A 22,154-nucleotide genomic window follows, 5' to 3' on the forward strand; every position below is an offset into this window, starting at 1 on the left:
CTGTGCGCCTCCAATGCCTGCGGCAACTGCGGTGTAGCACCTGCTTACTACGGGGACGCTCCTGGGCACCCGGTCGACTTCGACGCCCGTCCAGCGCTCAGCGAGTTCGCCCCCACGTGAGAGGAGGACGGCGAACACGGCCTCGAACCGCCGACTCCGCGGCCCCCCTCCCGCCTCCACGCGTCGTGCCTCTGGGGCGCACAGGTGTCCCCGGGGCGTCCCGCTCGGCCCCCCTCCCTGCCGGGCCGTCCTGGCACCTCCAAGCGCCCCGAACGCCGAGCCAGGCCCGCTCCCGCGGGACGGTAACTCGACACCCGAACGGCGCCTCGGCTTACTCGCAGGCGCGGCCGCGGGAGGCTGGTCCCGGGGGGGGGCGCCCGAGGGGAAACTGAGGCCGGGCTCCGCCGCCCCCACCCCCACCCGGCCCCGGGCCCAAGCCGCCCGCCGCGCGTTACCTGCAGGACCAGGGCCTGCGCCGCCCCGGGCGGGAAGCCCATTCGGTCGGACGGATGGCGCAGCAGGCGGTAGAAGTCGGTCTTGCGATAGAGGAAGCCGAAGAGCACTCGCAGGAAGTCCTGGACGTTGCCCACGTGCTGCAGGATGCCCAGCAGGGCCTGGTCGTACAGCTCGGCCGCTCCGGGCTCCATGGCGTCGCCGGCCGGAGGGACTCTGCTCACTGCGGGCGCGGCCCGGACGCCGGCCCACGGCCACTTCCGGCACGCTGCGCTAACGGCTCCGCCGCCCGGCGCGACTTCCGGTCCGCGCTCGCTCCAGCCCCCCGCGGCCGGGCCGGGTCGGGCGGCAGCGGAGCGTCCCCGCCGAGGGCCCCGCCCCGCCTCCCGGCCGGCTCTCCCGTGCGGCCCCGCCAAGGGGCGGTCTTGGGCCCCGAAGTGGCTGCTAGGCGCGGGAAGGCCCAGGGCGGCGGGACCGAGAGCGCCCGGCAGCCATGTTGCAAGCGGGCGGAAGAGGTTCTGTTCGGGCAGCGTCACGTGATCCCCTGTGTCGTCACGAGGTGGGCGGGGCGCCGCCCCTTGCCAGCGGGGAGGCTGGCGGGTCGGCCTGGATGGGGCTGGCGGTGTGTCAGGCTCCCAATGACGTGCAGGCCGAGCGAGCGCGACGTGTGGACGCGAGTGTGGCAGAATCTGTGAACACGCGCGGCGTGCATCGTGTCCTCAGTGGCTGTCACTATAATCCTCATTCAGGTACCCGATGAACATACGCCAGAGGACTATCGAGTTAACCGAGTAACCAGTAACATGGTAAAGCCGGTCCCAAGAGTATTGGCAGGAAGCGGGTATTCATAAACTCTTCGAGGAAACCGAGTAAGATTGTTAGGATGGGTACAAAGCTGGCCGGTGTCCCGCAAAATAATAAAACCGTAGGTTACCTTTTCTACTGGATACAAATGATTTCCATGACAACTGGACTAAGGTCTACAAATGAACACCTATCTTCAGAGTCAACGGGCTCCAATTAATTGTAAATAAAGTCAGAACCAGAACCAGATAAATCACTCTAGGGCAATGGTCCTGAAACCTCCTTGAGTCATTTACACTCCAGGGGAACCTGGGTGGCTCAGTCGGTTAAGCATACCACTGGATTTCAGCTCAGGTCATGATCTCACGGTTTGTGAGAGCCCACACTGACAGCGAGGACTCTCTCTCAAAATAAACTTTTAACCTTTTGGGATCCCCCCCCCCTCAAAATAAACTTAAAAAATTAAACATTTATTGAAGACTCCAAAGACCTTTGATGTGGGTTGTGCTTATAGTTACCATAGTGTGTTATCATTTTCCTAATGTTTATTTTTGAGAGAGAGAGAGAGAGAGCTCAAGCAGGGGAGGGAAAGGGAGAGAGGGAGAGAGGTAATCTTAAGCAGGCTCCATGCTCAGCGCAGAGCCCAACTGGGGGCTTGATCACATGACCAGGAGATCATGACCTGAGCTAAAATCAAATGAGTTGGACTTTTAACGGGCTAAGCCACCCGGGCACCCCCACATGTTAACATTTTTGTGAGGAAATAATGTTCTTCAAAGCAATGAAGTGTAGCGAGAAGCGTAGCATAGTTTTACATTTCTGCAAATCTCTTTAATGTCTGGCTTAATTGAAGACACCAAGATTCTCACATCTTTTGCATGCACTGAATTGCAATATGTTGTTTTGATTGAAAAATACGAAGAAACCCAGTCTCACACAGATTGTAATTGGAAATGAGAGGAATATTTTAATTGTCTTTTCAAATAAAAGTATTTTTTTTAAAACCAAAATTGAACAGGTGGTAGTTTCTCAACAGTGGTAATACGGAATCTGAAACAATATCCATACCCATGGTATGTCCTGCACTTTGAATGGATCTTTTATATGCATGATTTTGTAACACCAGACTGGAATGCAGAATGTGACAAAACAATCGAACTGTGTTACAAATGTAAGAAGCAGTGAGGAGGATGGTAGGAAAACACGCTGACCTAAGTGACTTTGGAAATGAATGGAGTCTAAGACAAAGGGCAAAAGGAATGAAAAAGGGCCGCTTCGCTCTACAGCTGTTTGCCATGGCAGTGTGGGCTGTCATCTCTGAAAACACTAAGCATATACAGTGGAAGGCAACAATTAGGCAGATCGAGTTGGGGGTAAAGCCAGGCTTCTTGCTGTTGGCAGGAGAGGTTACAGAGAAGCAAGGGAGAAGTCTAGAAGTATTCCTGAGGTGATAAATTCCCCCTGGAGGCACCGGCAGGAACTCCAATTTAGCTTAACACAGCTATAGATGGCTACGTATAGGAATATTTCTAGAAATGTGTACATATAGGGGCGCCTGGGGGGCTCAGTCGCTTAAGTGTCCGACTTTGGCTCAGGTCATGCATGATCTTACCATTCGTGGGTTAGAGCCGAGCGTCGGGCTCTGTGCTGACAGCTCAGAGCCTGGAGCCTGCTTCGGATTCTGTGTCTCCCTCTCTCTCTGCCCCTGCCCCACTCATACACTCACTCTCTCTCTCAAAAATAAACATTAAAAAAACCTTTTTTTAAGAAATGTGTACATATATGTGTGGGTTCACACACACGTATATTTCCTTGTTGTCTCAGCTGAGAGAGCCCAACAGCAACAATGCCCCAGCAGCAAAGCACACATGGAACACCAGATCCTGGGTTCTAATCCCATCTCCAGTAGAAGGGCCAGGGCTCCTTGGAGAAATGACTGATTCTAGGACCGGGGCAGAAAATATACAAGCTGAGCCTGGACCAACTCATAGTGCCAGAAAGCAAGGTAAGTGCTCAAAATGGGAAAACCCTCCATGCTGGGGGTGTGACAAGGGACAGGAGCCAACAGAAGGAGCCCCCTGGGGGGGCGCCTGGGGGGCTCGGTTGGTAAAGCGTCCAATTCTTGGTTTTGGCTCAGGTCATGATCTCACAGTTTTGTGGGTTCGAGCACCGCATCAGGATCTGCACTGGCAGCACAGAGCCTGCTTGGGATCCTCTCTCCCTCTCTGCGTGCCCCTTCCTGCTTGCGCTGTCTCTGTCTCTCTCAAATAAATAAATAAAACTTAAAAAAAAAAAAAAAAAGCTCCCGATAGCCCAAGCTGGAGCGATCTGAGCAAGAAAATAAAGTAGTGCCATATTAGAACGCAAAGCACAAAAATGAATATCCACGAGTCCATACTGTATATGTCATACTAAATAAATAAGAAGATGCAGGAGAATAGACAATCTTTCTGTTAAGAAGAGTTCCAAATTTATGTAAATACTCCACCCTCCAGAAGGTGGGACGTAACTCCCCACTCCCTAAGTGTAGGCTGTGCAGAGTGACTTCCCTCCAAGATGCACAGCACGGACAGTGTGGACAGGGGCAAAGGATAACTGTGGAAGAGATGCCAGGCAGACATGACCTTGGCCAGATGAGGAGACTCAATGCCAATGGTGGGAAGTCATGGGGACAGCGTGCACCCCTTACGTGTGCCGAGAAGGGTGCTGCACCTCTGAGGTCTCCCTGCCAAAAACCCATAACCTTGGTCTAATCGGGAGAAAAACACCAGACAAATCCCGTTAGAGGGATAGACATTCTACAAAATGCCCAACCAGTCCTCCTCGAAACCGTCAAGGTCATCAAAAACAAGTCTAACAAACTGTCACAGCCAAGAGCCTAAGGAGACGTAACAACTAAATGTCACATGCTCTCCTGGACAGGATCCTGGAACAGAAAAAGGGACACTAGATAAAAACTAAGGAAATCTAAATAAAAGCATAGACTTTAGTAGTAATTATCAATACTGGTTTATTAATTACATATTGACAAATGTACCATACTAATATATTGATAGGGTAAACTGGACGTGAAGTATGCAGGAACTTTCTGTACTATCTTTGTAATTTTCCTGTAAATCTAAAACTATTCTAAAATTGTAAAAAGGTTTCTTTTGAAAAATGTATTTAAAAATGATTATCACCCACAATGCTACCCTTTCCCCCAAAGAGCAAGTGGACATACAGTGTTGTTGGTATGGGGAGGGAGGCCCCTCACTGAGGCCGGCGGGTGGGGTGTGAATAGGGCAGCGCTTTCCAGAGGCAGCTGTGGGTCCCCTGCAGTCCCTCGGCGACACTGCCTCCAGGCAGCTCTCCCACACCTACAGACACATCAATGCCTGCTCAGCCTCACAGAGTTTCATCTTCTGCACCTGAGATCCCCTTGGTGTGATGAATTTCAGAATTTAGAAGGTTTTTAGGAAAGTAATTTGATGCTTACGCTGCCTTAGATATTACCCCCCATCAGGGCCCGGGGCCGCACACAGCACACAAAGTCACAAACGTGCCAAAATATCTGACCGCTCACATCAAGGAGACAAAGGGCGTAAGGACCCCAGTCGTAAAGGTGTAAATAAACACCTCTCATCTGGTCCAATGAGATTGTCCCAAATGTACAAGAGAAAAAAAGCAAATGCAGTTTTCAGAGATTTGGGGATTTGGAGATTCCACAGAAGTGATTGGCGCTGTACTGGAAAACAACTGGGACCAATCTGCCCACCAGCAGGGAACGGACAGAATCATGGTGTTCGTGGGGCCAGGCCAGCTCAGTCGGTGGAGCACCTGACTCTTGATCTCAGGGTTGTGAGTTCGAGCCCCACAGTGGGTGGAGGGATTAAAAATGAAACCTTTAAAAATAAAGCAATCGTGCTCATTCATGCAATGGAATAATCCAGGGCAGTCGCAGTGACTGGCCCACAGGGACCAACGTGAATAAATGCAAAATGCATGGGGCATGGGGGAAGCTAGTGAAGGGATGTGTCAAGTCATTTACGGAAGACGTTTAAACGTGAAATGATACTCTATCTCTGTTCACATATAGACAGGGAATTAGAGTGTAAAAACCTGCTCCGGGAAGACATACGTCAACTTCAAGAGACAGGAACAGACCACACCCATTCTGCCACATGCCTCCTTCATCCTAATCTTGTCCTCCTGGGTCCCACCTGGTGGCCAGAGACCAACCACCCGCCTCGAGCACTCCCATGGCCACTGCCTCTCCTAGGCCCTGAGTGGGAGGACGGGTGAAGGGACCCCCATTAGGGAAGCTGCACAGCCCCAGGGGTCAGGGCTGGTGAGCCAGGACAGGAGCTCCGGCCTCCTCAGAACTCCTGCCCACCGCGGGACAGAGAACCGACAGCACCACCCATGCTCTTGGCAGGATGTTCAAAGCCATGGTTGATGTAGGTGCTGCTGGCTGTGGATGTCAGGGCCTGGTGGGTCGGGCAGGAGGCCACCCTGGCCCTGGCGGCCTCCTCCATCTTCTGCTCCAGCACTAGAGCCACATTGACATCGGGCCCTGCAGAGGAACAGCCCCAGAGGCCCAAGATCAGGGAGGCCATGTGCTGGGCAGGAGATGGTGCGGGGGTGGGGGAGGGCCCCCTGGGTTGGGACTGCTGGGAGCGGGGGGTGCGGGGGAGGGGCCCCTAGGTTGGGACTGCTGGGAGTGGGAGTGGGGGAGGGCCCCCTGGGTTGGGACTGCTGGGAGTGGGTGGGGGAGGGCCCCTGGGTTGGGACTGCTGGGAGCGGGTGGGGGAGGGGCCCTGCTGTGCTGCAGGCCAGCAGGTGCGGGAAGGCCTCTGGGCACTCACCCACGAAGCTGAGGATGACTGGCAGGAAGACCAGGCCGTGCAACAGGCCCAGCAGGGTGATGAGGAGGTTGAGGCGGAAGAAGAAGATCTGGATGAGCTGTGCCTTGGCCAGGCCCAGGACGAGGATGCCCGGCAGGTTGGTCATGGCCACGCCCGCGAACACCTGGGGGTCACAGGCCCCGTGAGACGGGGGCACAGGGTGGGGGGGGACAGAAACTGCAGGAGGGTGGCCGGCCCACTCACCGCGCTGCCCATGAAGATCGTGGCCTCCTTGGCCCTCTCCAGCCGGGTCAGCCGGGTGCTGATGGCAAAGGCGCGGGTGATGTGGGACACAAACTCCACGGAGATGCCCACCGCCTGGGGGCAGAGAGGGGCGTTAGGCGTGCGAGGGCTGGGGCGTGGGGTCTCTGGAAGGAAGCAGAGTGTCCGGCGTGGCGCATTACCGTGACCAGGTTGATGAGGGACACGGCGTTGTAGCTGATGCCCCACAGGGCCATGAAGCCCACGGTGTCCACAAGGATCATGACGATGGAGAACAGGTTGAGGAGGCCAGAGCGCAGGTCCATGCCCAGCAGCAGGCAGCAGACGGCGAACGTGGGCAGCAGGCACATGGCAAGCATGAAGAGGCCTTCGGGGACCACCGTCAGGTACTGCTCGTAGAACACGTTGGTGATCCTGTGGGCGGGGCAGCGGAGCGCTGTCACCGCCGGGGGCGCGCCACTTCCCACCTCCGGTTCAGGCTCCAGGCTCCCCGGAGACCCTCCCACCCCTGCCACGGGCCTCACGTGTAGGGGAAGACCTCGAAGGCCGGGTCAGTGCCCGGCACCTGCCGCAGGTGGGCAGTGATGTTGGCCGCCAGTGCGCGTGCCGCCCGCAGGGCCTCCGTGTAATCCTGTGAGTTCCGCAGCGGCTTGTGGTAGGCCATGAACCTCGAGGCTGCGCCCCCGCGGGGCCAAGGAAGGTCAGGGTCACTGCAGGCGCCCTCAAACCCCAGGGACACTTGGGGGATGGGGCTGGGCAGCCACCAGGATGGAATTCTTGTGAGCGAGGGGCCCTGCCTTTGGGGGTTGCACCCCTGTGGGAGGCCCGCCAGGCCTGACTGCCACGGGCACAGCCTAAAGACACCAGGATAAACCCAGATGCTGTTGTCCGGGGTTTCAAAACATGCATCGGATGTTTCAGATTAATTCAATTACTTTTTCGATGTGCGTCTTCCTAGAGGGAAGATCCAGAAAGGGAGACAAAACCCTGCAAGTGGTTCACCCGACAGGGCTGTGCTGTGGGTGACCCCTGGGCAGGTGCAATAGCCATTCGCTTAACCAGGTGACCGCCTCTGGGCGTGATTTGTGCATGTGAGGAAGGGGTGTGGGTGGCTTGGTGCGGCACCAACTGGTGAGAGTCCGTGAATGTCTCACGACTGAGGATTTGGGGCAGGGCGTGGGGGAGAAAAAAGCAGGGCACACAGGGGTGAAGTCTGAGAACGTGGAGCCGGGTAACATGACCTCTGAGGACAGGGCCAGGGCAGGCCAAAGCCCTCACGGAGAAGGGAGGAGAGAAGACTGGAGGCTGAGAGGCTCTTCCCCGGGGCTTGCAGGGACCCGCCCCCCGCCCCGCCACTGCCCTGGGAGGAGCTGACTCTGGTCTTCCCTGCCAGGTGAGGTCACACTTACCTAAAACTTGGTTACCAGGTCCCAAATCCACGGAGGTGCTATACGCTGCCAGTCCACTGCCAGAAAGTCAGAGCGAAGGCTTCATCAAGGCCATGGCCACACTCGGGGACCGTCCCCCGCCAGCACCCACCCCAGGCTTACCCTTTGGGACACTTGATGTTGGGTGGATCCTCCAGGAACCAGGGCAGGTATTTGTGGAACTGGTCCACTGATGGCCGGACGGGGCCCAGAGTGAAGTTCACACAGCTCTTCAAGCAGGCCAGGGAGTCTGCAAAGAGAGCGGGGGCTCTGGGCAGAGGCATCACCCCCCCTCTGATTCCATTCCCACCAAGGTCCCCACATACCACCCAACAGCCACGTGACACGTGTGGTCTGGAGGGGTCCGCCCTTGTCTCTGTAGGACAGGGCTGTGGAAACTGCTGGCAGCTGTAGGCAGGTGAGGAAGAGATGTGCAGGGCAAAGAAACAACCCCCTTGGGCCTCCCCACTTCCCCTACAAGCGCAGCTGCTCTGGGACCAGAGCCACATGCTAACCTGGCCCTCCACCACCCACCACCCTCGAGTGTTGGTGTGCCCAGAGATCACCACTCAGGGGGCGCCTGCACAGTGGGGCGTGGTCACCCACACGTGTGCTCTGAGCCCACACCCCCACCCCGATCGACCCTGCAAGTGGGCCTCGCCAGTCCGCTCCTCTCTTGCCTCAGTTTCCCCAAGCTGTTAGGTAGGCCATGAGCCCCCAGAGGCCCTGCACTCACTAACGGTCGAGGGGCAGAATTTGTCTTTGTTGGCACCAAAGGCATACAGGCGGCAGCAAGAGGATGGGGTCAGCCAGTCAATGAAGTCATCCACCCAGGAAGAGGCAGGGATGGCCAGGTAAGACCTGAGGGCACATGGAGAGGAGGCTGGGGTAGGGGGACCAGGTGGGCCGTTCTTCTGGTGGCCCCAAGGTACTGGGCTTCCTCGGAGAGTCAGGAGGGGGCAGCTGGCCACTCACTCGTCGGGGAACTCAGTGGCGAACTGTATCTTCTGGGTTAAGGAGAAGCTGTCGCATCCTGCGCTCGAGCAAATGGCATTCATTCCCGCCTCGCTGGAGAAGTTGTAGCCTCCAGTGGTGACAAAGTAGACTGGAGCCCCCACCTCAAAGTAGCGGTTCAGAAAGAGGAAATAGTCGAGCAGGTAGGAGTCCTGGAACAGAGGACGGCCAGTGAGGCTGGGGCCAGACTCACCCCAGGGGCGCACTCCAGCTGGTGCTCACGGAGGTCTGCCGCACACCCAGGGGCGCGATCCAGCTCATGCTCACAGAGGTCCGTACCCACTCACAGAAGTGTGTGCAGGAGGTACACACATGGGCACACCTGCTCATAGAGACGTGCTCACAGAGGTGCGTGTGCGCATCGTATCCTAATCACCAGTACACACACAGAGCGACATACTCCGCCCCACGTGAATACACTCTGACAGGCATACAAACATGCATGCACGTGTAACACGATCCCTTCCTATTATCTCCCTTCCAGCACAGCCCACAGGCGTGTGCACGTGGAGACAGGCGGTGTGTCAGGCACCTGCATGGCCTGTTCCTTTCTCCCAAAACCTCTGAGCGCTGGAAGAGAAGATGGAGTACGAGAAGCCAGGAGTCCACCCCCACCCCCAACCTAGACACAACCGCACAACCCGTCTGATGGGGTCTGCAGCCCTGGGGGCAGTTGAGGGCTCGCAGCTTCCAGGGAAAGGCCTGGATGGTGAACTGTGCTTCGTGTCAACACCTTCAGCTCCCAGCACATGCAGGTGTCCCAGGGGCAGTTTGTATACCGCTTGCGGGGTCCAGCGTGGGACATAAGGACCCCACACTCTATACATGGCGGATTTGCATTCTGATTGCCGGTCACTGAGCTTCTGATCTCAGTGGTGCAGAGTCAGGCTGTACTGTGGTTTCCCCCGCCTCCAGCTGGCCCGACTGCCAGGATATTTAAATGGCAAGTGACTGGCTTATTTTCCGCTTCATGTTTCCCCTTTTTCTCCTTTGGGGAGCCAGCCATTTAAGGAATAGGACATTCAAACGCAAATACCGAAGTCACCGCACATTACCAGGGAAAGGCACAGGCTCATCAGACTTTAATTTTATACCACAGGCTAATCTCCCAGACACAGACACAGCAACGTCACATTTGGGGGGAAAAAAAAGCAAACCTTAGAGAAGGGAGGAGAATCTGATCTTCAGAGTTACCATATGATACAACTCAACTGTGTGTTTTTCAACAACAACAAAAACCACAAGACACACAAAGTATCAAAGTGTGGCCCATACCTAGGAACAAAAATTAATCAACAGATGATCTTGAGAAAGAACAGACAGAATCAGACAGAAACTTTAAAACATCTGTCTTGGGAATGCTTACAGAGCCAAAATAAGATACGGACAAAGTCAAGAAAAGAAAGTATGAACAAAGTGGAAAGACCACCAAATAGAAGACATAAAACGGAGACCAGGAACAAATTCCAGAGCTGGAGAGAAGGAGAAATACAGGAAAAATTCTGTTCATAGATGACATGATGGTATGTATATAAAACTAACATTCCAAGGGGCGCCTGGGTGGCGCAGTCGGTTGGGCGTCCGACTTCAGCCAGGTCACGATCTCGCGGTCCGTGAGTTCGAGCCCCGCGTCGGGCTCTGGGCTGATGGCTCGGAGCCTGGAGCCTGTTTCCGATTCTGTGTCTCCCTCTCTCTCTGCCCCTCCCCCGTTCATGCTCTGTCTCTCTCTGTCCCAAAAATAAATAAACGTTGAAAAAAAAAAATTAAAAAAAAAAACAAAAAACTAACATTCCACCAAAAAACCCCTTAAAACTGGTAAAGAAATTCAGCAAAGTGGCAAGTTACGAGATCAACACGCAAGAATCAGTTTCATTTCTATACACGAACAATGAATAACCCAAAAAGGAAGCCAAGAGAAGTGCAGTTATAAGAGCATAAAGCGAATAAAATACTTAGGGATTAACTTTACCGAGGGTGTGAAAGACCCGCATGCTGACAGCCATGCCATATCTCAGAAAGAAATTAAGACACAAATAAATGGGGAGATGCCTGTGCCCACGAGCTGGGAGGATGAATATTATCCAGGCCACCAAGGAGCCTCCAGCTTCAGTGTGATGCTATCAAGATCCCAATGACGTTTCTTACAGAAATAGAAAAATTCATCTTAAAATTCATAAGGGACTCCAAAGAGCCAAAATAATCTTTAAAAAGAATAAAAGTTGGAGGACTCACATTTCCTGATCTCAAAACTGACCACAAAAGCACAGTAATCTAAGCAGTGAGGTGCTGGCATAAAGACAGACACACAGACCAATGGGACAGAAGACAGTCCAGATGTAAACCCTTGCGTGTATGGCAACATAGACTCTGACAAGGGTGCCAAGACCATTCTGTGGGGAAGGGGAGTCTCTTCAACGCTTGCTGCTGGGGACACAGGAAGTCTACACACAAAAGAATGAAGTTGGACCTTCAAAAATATACATAACTATGCACAAAAATTAACTCCAACGGACCCAACACTTAAGGGCTGAATTTGTAACTCCCGGAGAGGAAAGCACAGGGGAAACCTTCCAGATACTGGGTTTGGTGATTATTTCTTGAATGACCACAGAAGCCTGGGTAACAAATGGAAAAATAGGCAAATTGGAATTGATGAAAACTTTAAAAAGTTTTTTAAAAGGTTTTATTTTTAAGTAATCGCTACTCCCAGCGCAGGGCCTGAACTAACAACCCCGAGATCAAGAGTTGCACACTCCGACTGGGCCAGCCAGGTGCTGTGAGAATTGAAAACTTCTGTTCATCAAAAGACATTTCTGATAGAGTAGAAAGGCAACCAACAGAAGTGGAAAAGACATTTGCCAATCATGTATCTGATTAAAAATACTCAGAATATCTAGAGAATTCCCAAAACTGAGCAAAGAGACAAACAAACAAAAACAACCAATCTGATAAAAAATGAACAAAAGACTTAAACACATATTTCTCCAAAGAAGACACACAAATAGCCAATAAACGTATGGAAAGATGCTCAGCATCACTGATTATCTGGGAAATGCAAATCAAAACCTCAGTGAGATGCCCCTTCACACCGGGCAGGATGGTACTATCAAAAAGGGGGGTGGGGGTGCCTGGGTGGCTCAGTCGGTTAAGTGTCTGACTTCAGCTCGGGTCATGATCTCACAGTTGGTGGGTTCGAGCCCTTCGTCAGGCTGTGCTGACAGCTCGGAGCCTGAAGCCTGCTTCGGATTCTGTCTCCCTCTCTCTGTGCCCCTCCCCTGCTCATGCTCTTTCTCTCTCTCTCAAAATAAATAAATAAAGTTAAAAATAAATTACAGTTAGCGTTATCACGTGGCCCAGCAGGTCCCCCTCTGGGAACACACCCAGAAGAATGGAATGCAGGTTTGGAGAGAGATCTCTGTGCACCTGCGTCTGCAGCAGCCTCATTACAAACGCTGAGACAGGAAGGAAGCCTTGTGCAGAGACAAGGGGTAAAGACAATGCAGAGTGTGTGTGTGTGTGTGTGCGCGCGCGCACGCATGAATGTGTGAGCATCGTCAGCCTTGACAGGAAAGGACGCTCTGACACTGGAGAACCTGACGCCGAGTGGAAGGAGCCAGACACAGAAGGACACGCACTGAAGGGGGGGGTCCTGAGAGGGGTCCAGTCCACAGAGACAGAGAGGACACGGTGGGTACCAGGGTGGGTAGGGCAGGGGGAGTTGGTGCGGTCACCCTTGTTGCCATCCTCCTCAGATCCTTCGCATGCCTCTCTTCCACTCATGAGGCCATCTGGCCCCTCTAGCCATGGAGGTCTTACCTTCCACAGAGCCCCTGACCTTCCGTGTCTCCCGGGCCCGAGGAGGTGGTGTGCCAGCACAGGGCAGGCATGAGGTGAGCCGTCAGTCACTCTGCCTGGATGCTCGCCCCACATGGCCAGCCCCCCGTGGCCTGCTTCTGCCCCCCAGGAGCCTTGGGGCTGGCGCCGCCCCTGTGCATCCACACACCGGCTCAGCTGCTCTCCCGGGTCCCCGTCGTGAACAGCCCCACACTGCCTACCAGGTCCCCCCGCCCACACCTGGCCCCCGGGGGTGTGCCCTGTCCCCCCTGAACCCTGGGCCACCGAGCAGAGGTCACAGGGCACAGCTCACCTTGGGAAGGGCCAGCTCCTGATCCAGCCCCACACTGGCCTGGCACATGAGGTACAGCCCGGCTCCAAACAGGCCCGTGAACAGCAGCAGCTGTAGGGGGGGCAGGGGGGCAGGGGGGGCACTCTGGAGCTGGGCCGATGGCGTCCCAACCGCCCCGCACACGGGCGAGCTCGAGGTCCCTGCGGGCAGGCAGACCCTCCCGCTCCACTCACCACAACCACACGTGTGACCCGGTGCAGCAGGAGTGGGACGTAGACCTTGCGGAAGAATCGCAGCAGGAGCCCCTCGCTTTGGCCCGGGGGGGGCAGCTCCCGAGCGCCAGCACAGCAGCACACATCCATCCTGGAGGCCTGCAGGGACGCAGGGTGGGGGGACATGCCAGCGTGCTGTGTTTTCAACTTTTACTTTCCACGGTGATGAAACACCGCCACACTTTGCACTGTCCCTCTCAACATCTCACTTCTAGCTTTTCTTGGCCCTTTGTACCTTGCAGATTTGATCCTATTCCCCTAAGTTATCAAACCAAACTTGCTTCTCCGTGGGGTCCTAGGGACTGCGTGGCCCGCACAGCCCCACATGCCGTCCCTGCACCCAGCCCCGCTCTGTGAGCCGACTCTGCCGGGCGGGTCCCGGGTCCTGTCCCAGCCCTACCTCCTGCCGCCTACTGTCCAGGGACAGCAGGGCCACGAAGGCTGACACCTGCAGCAGAAAGTCCAGGATGACAGCCAAGCCGGAGGTCAGGGCGAAGGTCCTCACCGCTGGCATGGGGGTCAGGGCCCCTGGGGGTGCAGGGGTAAATCTCAGGGCGCGGCATCTGCTGCCACAGTGGAGGGAAGGGGCCGCCCACACACACCACCCCGGTGGGGAGGGGCTGCCCAGCCTCACCGAGAAAGAAGCAGATGGCCTCAGACAGGCTGCAGAGCAGCATGCTGGGGGCCACCCTGCCCAGTGCGCGGCCGATGTGGTCCTCTCGCCGCTCTCCAGGCCTCCGCGGCAGCCTCTGTGTGGGGACACCAGGGACAGTGTCCAGGGCCAGCAGGGAGGGCACAGCCCTGGCAGGAAGGCCCCGCCCCAGTGAGGAGCAGACCCTGCGAACACCCTGCTTCTCAGGGTCTGGCCGGGAGACGTGCTTGGCGTGTTCCAGGCCATGCACGGCACATTCCTTCCAATACATCCCTGGGTCCCTAAAAGTGCACCAGTGGGAGAGGCTAAATCCACGGGGATTGCATGTCTGTGGACTGCTACAGAGGAGGCCGAGTAGTGCCGCATGACGTTCAGCACAGGGCAAGGAGCCACATGCGGTAGGAACGCACGTGTGTGCAAGATACAGGATGCTCCGTTTTGCACAGACCGTGGACACGAATGCTGGTGCAGAAGAGGAGTGCGCCAGAGGCCCAAACCCGTACAGGGCTGGGTCTGCGAGAAGAAGAGAGCCCCGCCCTCTCACCTGGTACTCGAGCACTAGGATAAAGATGTTGTCAGCACCCACGGCCAGCACCAGGAAAGGCACCACCTGCAGGATCACCAGGGAGGAGGGGACGCCCAGGTACGAGAAGAAGCCCATGGCTGCCGTGACTGCTCCCAGCACCACGGCCACCCCGCCCAGGCCCAGCGTGACCTTGGCATCCACCTGCAATGGAGTGGGGTTCAGTCTCCTCAGCTGCCCCAGGTGTCCCCCACCCCGAGCTGGAGAAGGGTGGCAGGCCTGGGGCAGGCGTGCTGGGGGTCTCTGTGTTCCCGCATCCCCCAGCACAGGTCCTGCCCCAGGAGGATGGGAATCGATCACGAGGCCTTTTGAGCAGAAGTATCACTCGTTGGGGAGCCACTGCGGGGATGTCTACAGGTTGTTCTGTGGAAGGTTCTGGATGCCCCGACAGGCAAGCCCACCCCACTGGGCCCCTCCAGATCCTTACCGCCACCCGGCGCCAGCTGGAGTAGCTGCCCAGGGCCAGGGAGATGTATAGGAAGATGACAATGTAGCTGACCCCGAAGACCGGCAGGTCCTGGGCCGTGGTGCGATTGATCTCGTCCTCCAGGGAGCGCTGTGGATGCACACCCCCCAGCCCCGCTGACCTGAGGGCTCCGTGAGCCCAGCCAGGCCGCTGGGTCCTGTCTTCTTCATGGGCAGCTGCAGGCCCAGGGTCGCCCGGGGTGGGGGGGTCCAGGAGGGGGACACGGTGACCCACCAAAGCCACCTGGGTCGCCCGCCCCTCCAGAAGCAGGGAGCCTGAAGCCTACCTCCGCCATGAATGTGACCTGGAACCTGCCGGCTGTCCGCTGCTGGAAAGCTCTCATCGTCTCCAAGAAGGCCCCCTCCCAGAGCTTTGCCTGTGCCAGCCGGGAGTCCCGAGGGGCGTAGTTGTTAAGGGAGAAGGTCATGATCAGGGCCTCTGCCTCAGAGTAGTCTTTCCCTGGGATAAGAAATGTTCAGCCACCCTCCTTCCTCACCCCTGCTCCCCTCCCCACTCCAGCCTCACCCCTGCTCACCTCCCTCCCTCTGGCCTCACCTCTGCTCACTCCAGCTCCATTCCCCCACTCCAGCCTCACCCCTGCTCCCCTTCCCCCTCCAGCCTCACCCCTGCCCCCCCGCCTCTAGCAGCACCCCTTCGTCCCTCCCCAACCGTCCATATCCAAGTCATTGTCTTACCCCTCCACCCCACTTCCCTCTTTTAGCCAAGGGCAAGCCTGTGAACTCAGGCACAGAACCAGAGGGCCTGAGCAGGCTGGGAGAAGATGAAAAAGGTAGCAGTTCTTTGGCCCCAGCCAGCCCCCCACAAGCCTGGCCACCCCAGGCAGTGAGAGCCCATCAGTATTCCCACCCTCCCACCCACCGTCCCTGCCCCATATTGCCTCCTTGCTGGCCTTCCCCAGAGCCACCCGGCTTACCTCTGTAGCCCCCCACAGCAAGAAAAGGGAAGACAGGGCCCCCGTAGTCAGCCATGCAGCTCAGGGCTAGGGCTGTGCCGTCCTTGAAGGTGAGAGGGGCACTGGGGGGAGAAGGAAGGACCTTTCCTGGCCCCGTGCCCATTGCCAGCCCCAGACTGCCAGCACTGTCCCCTGACCCATGGTCAGAACCACTTTTCCCCAAAAAATTTCCCTCAGCCCGACCCAGAGTGGAGCAGAGCTCTGTGACCAGGGCTGTGTGAGCTCTCCCTTCACACCTGCTGACTCTGCAGGCTTGAGACCAAATCCCAGACAAGGCAGGTCCATGAGCGTCACACACGTGGACTGCCGGGGGTCACCAGGACTTAGCCCTGGGAATCTGGCACAAGCTCCACTCCTACAAGACAGCCTTGCAGTGTTCAGCCTGTCCCCCCGCCAGCCTGGAACCCCCAGGCCCTGAGACCAGATCTTCCTTTCTGTGCACAAATTACTAGCCCAGACCCCTTGGACATGTCTCTACTGAGCCTTCCTGCAAGTGCGTGTCGGGTACCCTGACAAAGTGGTCTTTGTGAGTGAGCACGTGGGTCACCAGCTATCCTGGGCATGCCGGTTGCTATGTGACCTTGAGCAGCTCACCACACCCCTGGCCCTCAGTTTTCCTGTCTCTGGAATGGAGATAATCAGACCACCCCAGAGATGTTGTGAACATCCAAAATCAAAATAATGCCAACACAAGGACTGGACCTGGGGACAGAGCTCCTTCCCTGACTCGCCAGTTCTGAGGGCCAGCCAGGACCAAGACACCAGTTCTGGGAAGCGGCCCGAGGGGTGGAACCCTGGGTCCCTCACCTAATCCAGTGGTTCTCAGTGCGGTGTCAGGGCCCGGGAGTCTTAGACACCCTTTCGAGGGTCTGCAAGGTCAAAACCAATCTCATAATAATATAAGATGCTTTCCGCCTTTTCCCCTTCATTTGCCATCGGGTATAAGGGATAGAGAGTCTGCTGATGTGCCTTCAGAGTCCATATCGCAACTAACATTTAGGAAAAACCACATGCTGAGTTTGGGTGTATATCAAAGAAAACCGCCAAGTACGTGGGGAGGCTCTCACGACGCTCCCCCCTCATCCGGCCACATGGGCGTGACATCAGAGATTCTCACTACGGCCCCAGCCAGCAGGCCACACGCAGAAGCCAGAAGCCAGCTATCCCCCATTAAACAAGACAACAAAGAGATCTGTAAAGATGTAAAACAATGTCACTCTTATCACTGACTCTTCTTGTTTGGAAAATACAGTTATTTAGTATAAAAGTATGCTATTCATGTTGACATGTAATGGGGCTTGTTACTGTCGTCTCATCATGTGGTGGATGTCAGTAGACATAGCCTCTACCTGGGCCAGAGCAAACCGGGGTATTCGGTCTCTTGTGACAGTGTCAGCAGGCCCAGACCAGGCATTGTGGACCTCTGCACACTATAACCTCAGGGAGCCTCGGCCACTGCCCGCCCACCCGTTGCCCTCCCGGGTGAGCCTTCACTCTCAACCCCAAGGCCCAGCAGCCTCACTGCTGTCTCATTTGCAGCACAGCAGAGTGGAGGCAGCTGGGGACCAGACCCCAAGATTACCACGGTGTGTGGCTGCACCCTGCACAGGGGCACCCAGCCCCTGCTGGGTGACCCTGCGGTGCTGGGGGCCTGCATGAATGCACACACATCACATCGCTCCGTCACACTCAAAGAAAGAACAGCAAGGAGGCAACTGCTCTGTCTGAGCGGGGTCAGAACCAGGGAGGCCATGATGGCCACGCGCAAACCCACGCCAGCCAGTGGGAGCCACGGCGGGGGTGGCAGGGAGGAGTGTGGAGAGGAAGGGTGTGTTGCAGCCCCTGAGACAGAGACGCGGGGCCACACAGGACCCCAGGGGCCGGGCCAAGCCCCGCTGCACCTGGCAGTCCCCCTCCCTCCCCAGGGCCAGCCGGCGAGGACTCACTTAGCGCAGTAGAGAAAGTGGTCCCTCCAGTCCACTTGAGAGGTCTGCCCGGTCAGCGTCTGGTTGGCCGTGAGCAGCAGGCGCGTGCGATTGTTCTGGAAATACTGCAAGAGGCTGTTGACGCAACAGTCAGAGAGGCTGGTGTTGTGTGGGTTGAGGGGCGCGAAGCACACGTCCTGCAGCGACACATTGCGCTGCTCCTCGGGTGACCACACCTGCAGGTGTCGCAGCGTCTCCTGCAGCTCCAGCACCTCCAGTAGGATGTCGGGGGCCAGAACCCCACTGAAGTTCTTGGGCCCCAGCAGCAGGGAGTTGTAGCTGGAGCCAGGCCGTGTGGGTGCCGTCAGGATCACCTGGTTGGTCCGCAAGAAGGGGCCGAAATGCTGGTCATGAAACTCCTTCTCTCTCCGGGCCTGGCTGCTGGGGGCCGACCACAGCTCCACAGGGTCCGTGGTCAGCTCCATGAAGGCCAGGCCTCCTGAAAAGGCCACCACCATGGCAATGGACACCAGCAGGATGCTCAGCGGCCACGAGGCCACCCACGTGCCCCAGCCCTGGAAGCACCGGCTGAGGAGGCTATGCGTGGACAGGCTCAGTTTGTCGGAGAGGCTGGTGCCCACCGTGGGGTCCCGCATCTTGCCCTTGCCCCAGCAGGAGGCCAGGCGGGGCCCCACCAGGAAGGCGGTAAGTACAGCAAAGGCCAAGCAGAGGGTGATGACGAGGGCCAGCCCGCCTGCCATCCGGCCCATGTAGAAGGTGGCGTCCAGGGCCTGGGGCCGGGCGATGGCGGGGCACGAGGCGGCGCAGTCTTGGCAGGAGCAGGCGGCTGCGCCGTCCGCCTGGGACTCGTTGCACGGCGCCACCTCCCCGTTCAGAAGCTGCACCCCACTCCCCGGTGTCTGACCAGGCTCCAAGAGGTAGAAGGTGATGTCCAGGGGGGCCAGGCCATTTCCTGTGTCCCCCTGGAAGTTGAGCCAGCGCTGAGCGTTGCAGAGGGCGGAGCCATAAACGCCACACATGGTGCCCACAGCCAGCGTGGCCGCCGCAGGGACACGCACCCGGCTGCATGAGTCGTAGGTCTGCCTGGCGAAGCTGCTCTGGTAGAAGGCCTCATAGGCCACTACAGCCGGCGGCCGGCCGTCCCCGCGCCGGGCCACGCGCGTCACGTTGACGAACAGGCTCTGGTTGGGGCTGCAGGTGTTGTGGCAGTGCAGGCTCACGAAGTTGTCGGTGCAGGCGGGGCAGCGTGCGAGGAGCGCCTTGGTGACCGCCAGGCTCGCCTCCAGGGACACCAGCTGCTTGGCGGAGCAGCAAGCGTAGGTGGTGTCGGGGCCAGCATACAGGCGGGGGCAGATGCGCCGCAGGAGGGCCAGGTGCTCGCCGGCCAGGAGGCGGGCAGGTGTGTTGGACAGGCAGGACACGTTGGCCAGGGGAGCCAGGCCTCCGGACAGCTCTGGGTTCTTGCCACACTCGTCGTAGAAGGCGCAGTAGCCAGACCGGTGGATGGGTGTGTACAGCTCAGCCTGGGCCTACGGCGGGACGCCATCACCATGGGGCCCAGCGCCACTCGCAGCGGATGGCCTCGGGGCAGGGGCGGGCATGGGGTGCACAGCCCGGGGACCTGGGGAGGGACGGGCGCTCCCGCAGTTTTCGGGGCGTGATGACTGGACAAGCCAGGCCTGTGTCCCAAGTGATGGGGTTACTGAGGAGAGGGAGGTGGCCGGCAGACCTGCATTTAGCAAGGTCATGCCGGAGGGTGAGGAAACAGGTGGGGAGAACGGCGGAGCGGGGCGGGGACACCCTTGGAGGCTGCCACGTAGTCCTGCTGAGAAACGGCAGCCACGACAGGTTAGGGGGCTGCAGGCTGCATCTGGGGGCCCAGGGCCCCTCTGGGAGATTCTGTGCAGACCTTCCCTCACCTGTTTGGGGCTGACAGCCTTCAGCCGCCCCCCCCAGACGTGCCACAGCCCAGGAACTCCTCCCCACCTAGCGTTCAACCCTCATTGGGTGATTCCCATGCACCCCCAGCCCACTCCAAAGGCATCCCACGATGGGACCCTCCTTCGTCCCTCCACTGGCCACCTGAGGCCAGGACATCCGTGGGCACCAGGGATGGGAGGCACACAGGCATCCCCCATCCCCAGCACTCGTGTCCACCTCACCCTATGACCCTGAGCTATGGGCCACCCAGGACCCCCACCCACACTCCTCTTTTGGGGCGCCTGGGGTCCCTCATCTATCCACAGACCAGCCCCTCAGAGTCAGGCCCTCCTTACTATGGCCAAGCAGCCCCCTGCCCGACAGTTCTGCAGGCAGCAGTGGAGGGGTGACCACTGGCACCGGGACTCACCGAGTGCAGGAGCAGGGCCCATAGCAGCCAGCCCCTCAGTCCGGCCTCCGCCATCCTGGCTCTGGGAAGGCGTCTAGGGGAGAGGGGCCAGGCCACAGGGACAGCTGAGGGCTGGCTCCTGGGGACACACAGTGCCGGTCCAGGCAGCACATACACTTAACCCGGAGGTGCTCAGCAAGGCAGCGTCCTCGTTGGGGAGGGCCTGACCTGACTGGTCGGGGACCAATGGGGCTGAGCCCCACAGCTCCCAGCTGGTTAATGATCCACCTTCTCCCGCCCTCCCACCTGAGTCCCACCCTCTCCACGAGCCTCCCGGGGAGGCGCTGGGGTCTCCCCTTCATCCGCTTCCCAAAGCAAGGACTGGCCCCCAGAACCCCTGCTCGCCACAGCCTGCCCCCCCTCACCCAGCCCAGTCCAGAGCCCCTCTCTCTCAGCCCCCTCCTGGGAGCCAGCCAGCTCCGGCTGGGACACACCTTTGTACTGTCAAGCTTAGCAACAGTTAATTAATATTAACAGCCTGATAACAGAGGGGACTGTTATGGGTGGAGTGACCAGTGACAAAGCCCCCTCTGGGTGGAGGGGGCAGACCATCTCCCGAGGGGTCTGACAGTCCTAGAGGTCCCAGATGTGACAGCCACAGCCCTCCTCTGCCTGCCCGGCTCTCCCATCTCGTCCCCCTCTCTACTGTCCCTACAGGGGCAGAGTGTCAGCGGGAGCCCCAGATGTGCAGCAGACACCTTCTCTCCCTCCCCCAGGCTCTCCCTATCACCAGATGGGCCAGACCTTGGCCCCCATGCCAAGGCTGAGCTGATAAGGGAGCCTGTGGGGAGCGACTCCTGTCGCCCGCCCGCCTCCGCACAGCAGGAAGGAAACGTATTTCATGGACCCTGGCCTGACTCAGAGGAGCCACGCAAGCCGACAAGCCAGACAAGCTGAGGGGGCTCAGGCCCCTCCCCAGGCCCTGAGTCAGCCACAGGTCGGGGAAGAATCCGGCCCAGCCCGGGGCTGTGCTGGCTGCCGGCCGCCATCCAGTTCCCTGTGGGCCCAGCGCCCTGTACACCTGCTGCCAGATGCTGAGACCCCAGCCCCACTTGGGGTCTCTGTCCCTGCTCCTGCGTACCCTCCCCAAGAAGCCCACCCGAGACAGGGATTTCCCTGCAAATAGTTTACTGAGAGGTGACCCCACATGGCACCAGCAGGGACGGGGAAAGGGCAGGAAGCCACATGGGCACCCCGGGGCTTGCCAGGGACTCCTGGAGACTGGGGCACATACCGCATCTCCTCCAGTGGCCGGTTGGGGGCCTGTGACAGCTTTAGCCCCAGGCTTCTCTGGTGTGTGGAGCCACTGCCCCCTTAGTCCTAGTTGTGTCCCAGCAGAGGCTGGCAGATGGAGGCCCCCAGAGACGGAAGAGCCATGCAGAAATGAAGGAGGCTCGCAGAGGCAGTGGGGTGGGGGGGAGGCCCACAGGGGCAGGGGGCAGGGAGGGGGTAGGCCCAAAGAGGCGGAGCCCAGATGCGTGGTCTGGGGTCTTCCCTGAAACACACCTAGGGTGAAAGCAGACCTGGGCTCTGAGCAGATGAACTTGCTCTCCACAATCCCACCTCGGCATCTCTGAGGTCACACTGCCACCCAGATCTGAGTTGTGTGTATGTTTGCTCTTGACTGCCACTCTTTCTTCTTTGAGCACACATCCCCACGCCTCCTTCCCTCTGATCAGCGCATTCCCTCTGGCTTGTCCTACAGAGTGACAGATCCAGTCTCCAGGAGCCGGAGGCCGGGCATCCCATTAGTTTTGGGTTAACGTCTTCATGCCCAACTCTATTTTCCTTGACTCCACATTGATGTAAACCAAGACCCTAGAGATGAGGCTAGTGCGCCAGCGTAGCAGGTGCGTGCTAAGTGCACGGCCCAGGAGCTCTTCCCGTGCACTAATCGAGAACACGTCGAGTGATTACCACACTCTTACTTCATAGTATGCG

At 57.8% G+C, this 22,154-nt stretch overlaps 2 protein-coding genes and 2 long non-coding RNA genes across 8 annotated transcripts in view; 2 read left to right on the plus strand and 2 right to left on the minus strand.

Annotated features, from left to right (window-relative positions):
* NUDCD3 (NudC domain containing 3) overlaps window positions 1-882 on the minus strand; it is a 63,119-nt gene extending 62,237 nt beyond the window's left edge. For 3 of the 4 annotated variants that reach the window (XR_006716125.1, XM_045494159.1, XM_045494160.1), the window contains exon 1: window positions 456-761. Coding sequence is in view for 3 of the 4 variants with exons in the window: in XM_045494159.1 (XP_045350115.1) it covers window positions 456-647 (192 nt within the window). In the remaining variant the exon portion in view is untranslated. Of the gene's footprint in view, window positions 1-455 lie in introns of all 4 variants that reach the window. The other variant, XM_045494158.1, reaches the window with a different exon arrangement.
* Window positions 883-1,037: 155 nt separating this feature from the next.
* Window positions 1,038-5,440, plus strand: LOC123606149. Its single transcript, XR_006716126.1, has 3 exons — window positions 1,038-1,202; window positions 3,082-3,262; window positions 5,336-5,440. It is a non-coding gene; the product is annotated as an uncharacterized LOC123606149 (long non-coding RNA).
* On the minus strand, window positions 4,248-20,340 carry NPC1L1 (NPC1 like intracellular cholesterol transporter 1). 2 transcript variants are annotated; one of them, XM_045494156.1, is made up of 19 exons: window positions 20,175-20,340; window positions 17,825-19,353; window positions 15,840-15,940; window positions 15,192-15,364; window positions 14,867-14,995; window positions 14,401-14,583; window positions 13,839-13,953; window positions 13,605-13,732; window positions 13,166-13,303; window positions 12,954-13,043; window positions 8,768-8,958; window positions 8,529-8,653; window positions 7,916-8,042; window positions 7,775-7,830; window positions 6,890-7,040; window positions 6,548-6,779; window positions 6,348-6,461; window positions 6,105-6,267; window positions 4,248-5,812 (listed from the first exon to the last, which is right to left on the minus strand). In XM_045494156.1, the coding sequence occupies exons 1-19, from the start codon at window positions 20,226-20,228 to the stop codon at window positions 5,616-5,618; spliced, it is 3,996 nt and encodes a 1,331-aa protein (XP_045350112.1). In that variant the 5' UTR covers window positions 20,229-20,340; the 3' UTR covers window positions 4,248-5,615. The 2 variants fall into 2 exon arrangements, with proteins under 2 accessions (XP_045350112.1, XP_045350113.1); XM_045494157.1 differs by lacking the exon at window positions 12,954-13,043.
* Window positions 7,047-10,004, plus strand: LOC123606150. The gene is made up of 5 exons (XR_006716127.1): window positions 7,047-7,427; window positions 7,699-7,758; window positions 8,478-8,646; window positions 8,810-8,949; window positions 9,291-10,004. It is a non-coding gene; the product is annotated as an uncharacterized LOC123606150 (long non-coding RNA).
* Window positions 20,341-22,154: the final 1,814 nt, after the last annotated feature.

Source organism: Leopardus geoffroyi, chromosome A2 (assembly GCF_018350155.1).
Source record: "Leopardus geoffroyi isolate Oge1 chromosome A2, O.geoffroyi_Oge1_pat1.0, whole genome shotgun sequence".
Classification (NCBI taxonomy): Eukaryota; Metazoa; Chordata; class Mammalia; order Carnivora; family Felidae; genus Leopardus; species Leopardus geoffroyi.

Bases quoted from the DNA above. Each gene is read 5' to 3' on its own strand.
- NPC1L1 (XM_045494156.1), bottom strand. From the start codon at position 20,228: ATGGCGGAGGCCGGACTGAGGGGCTGGCTGCTATGGGCCCTGCTCCTG. The intron at 13,304-13,604 runs GTAGGGCTGGGA...GCGTCCCTGCAG, and splicing joins TGGACAGTAGGCGGCAGGAG to GCCTCCAGGATGGATGTGTG. The intron at 13,044-13,165 runs GTGAGTGGAGCG...CCCCCCCTACAG, and splicing joins GGGTCACACGTGTGGTTGTG to CTGCTGCTGTTCACGGGCCT.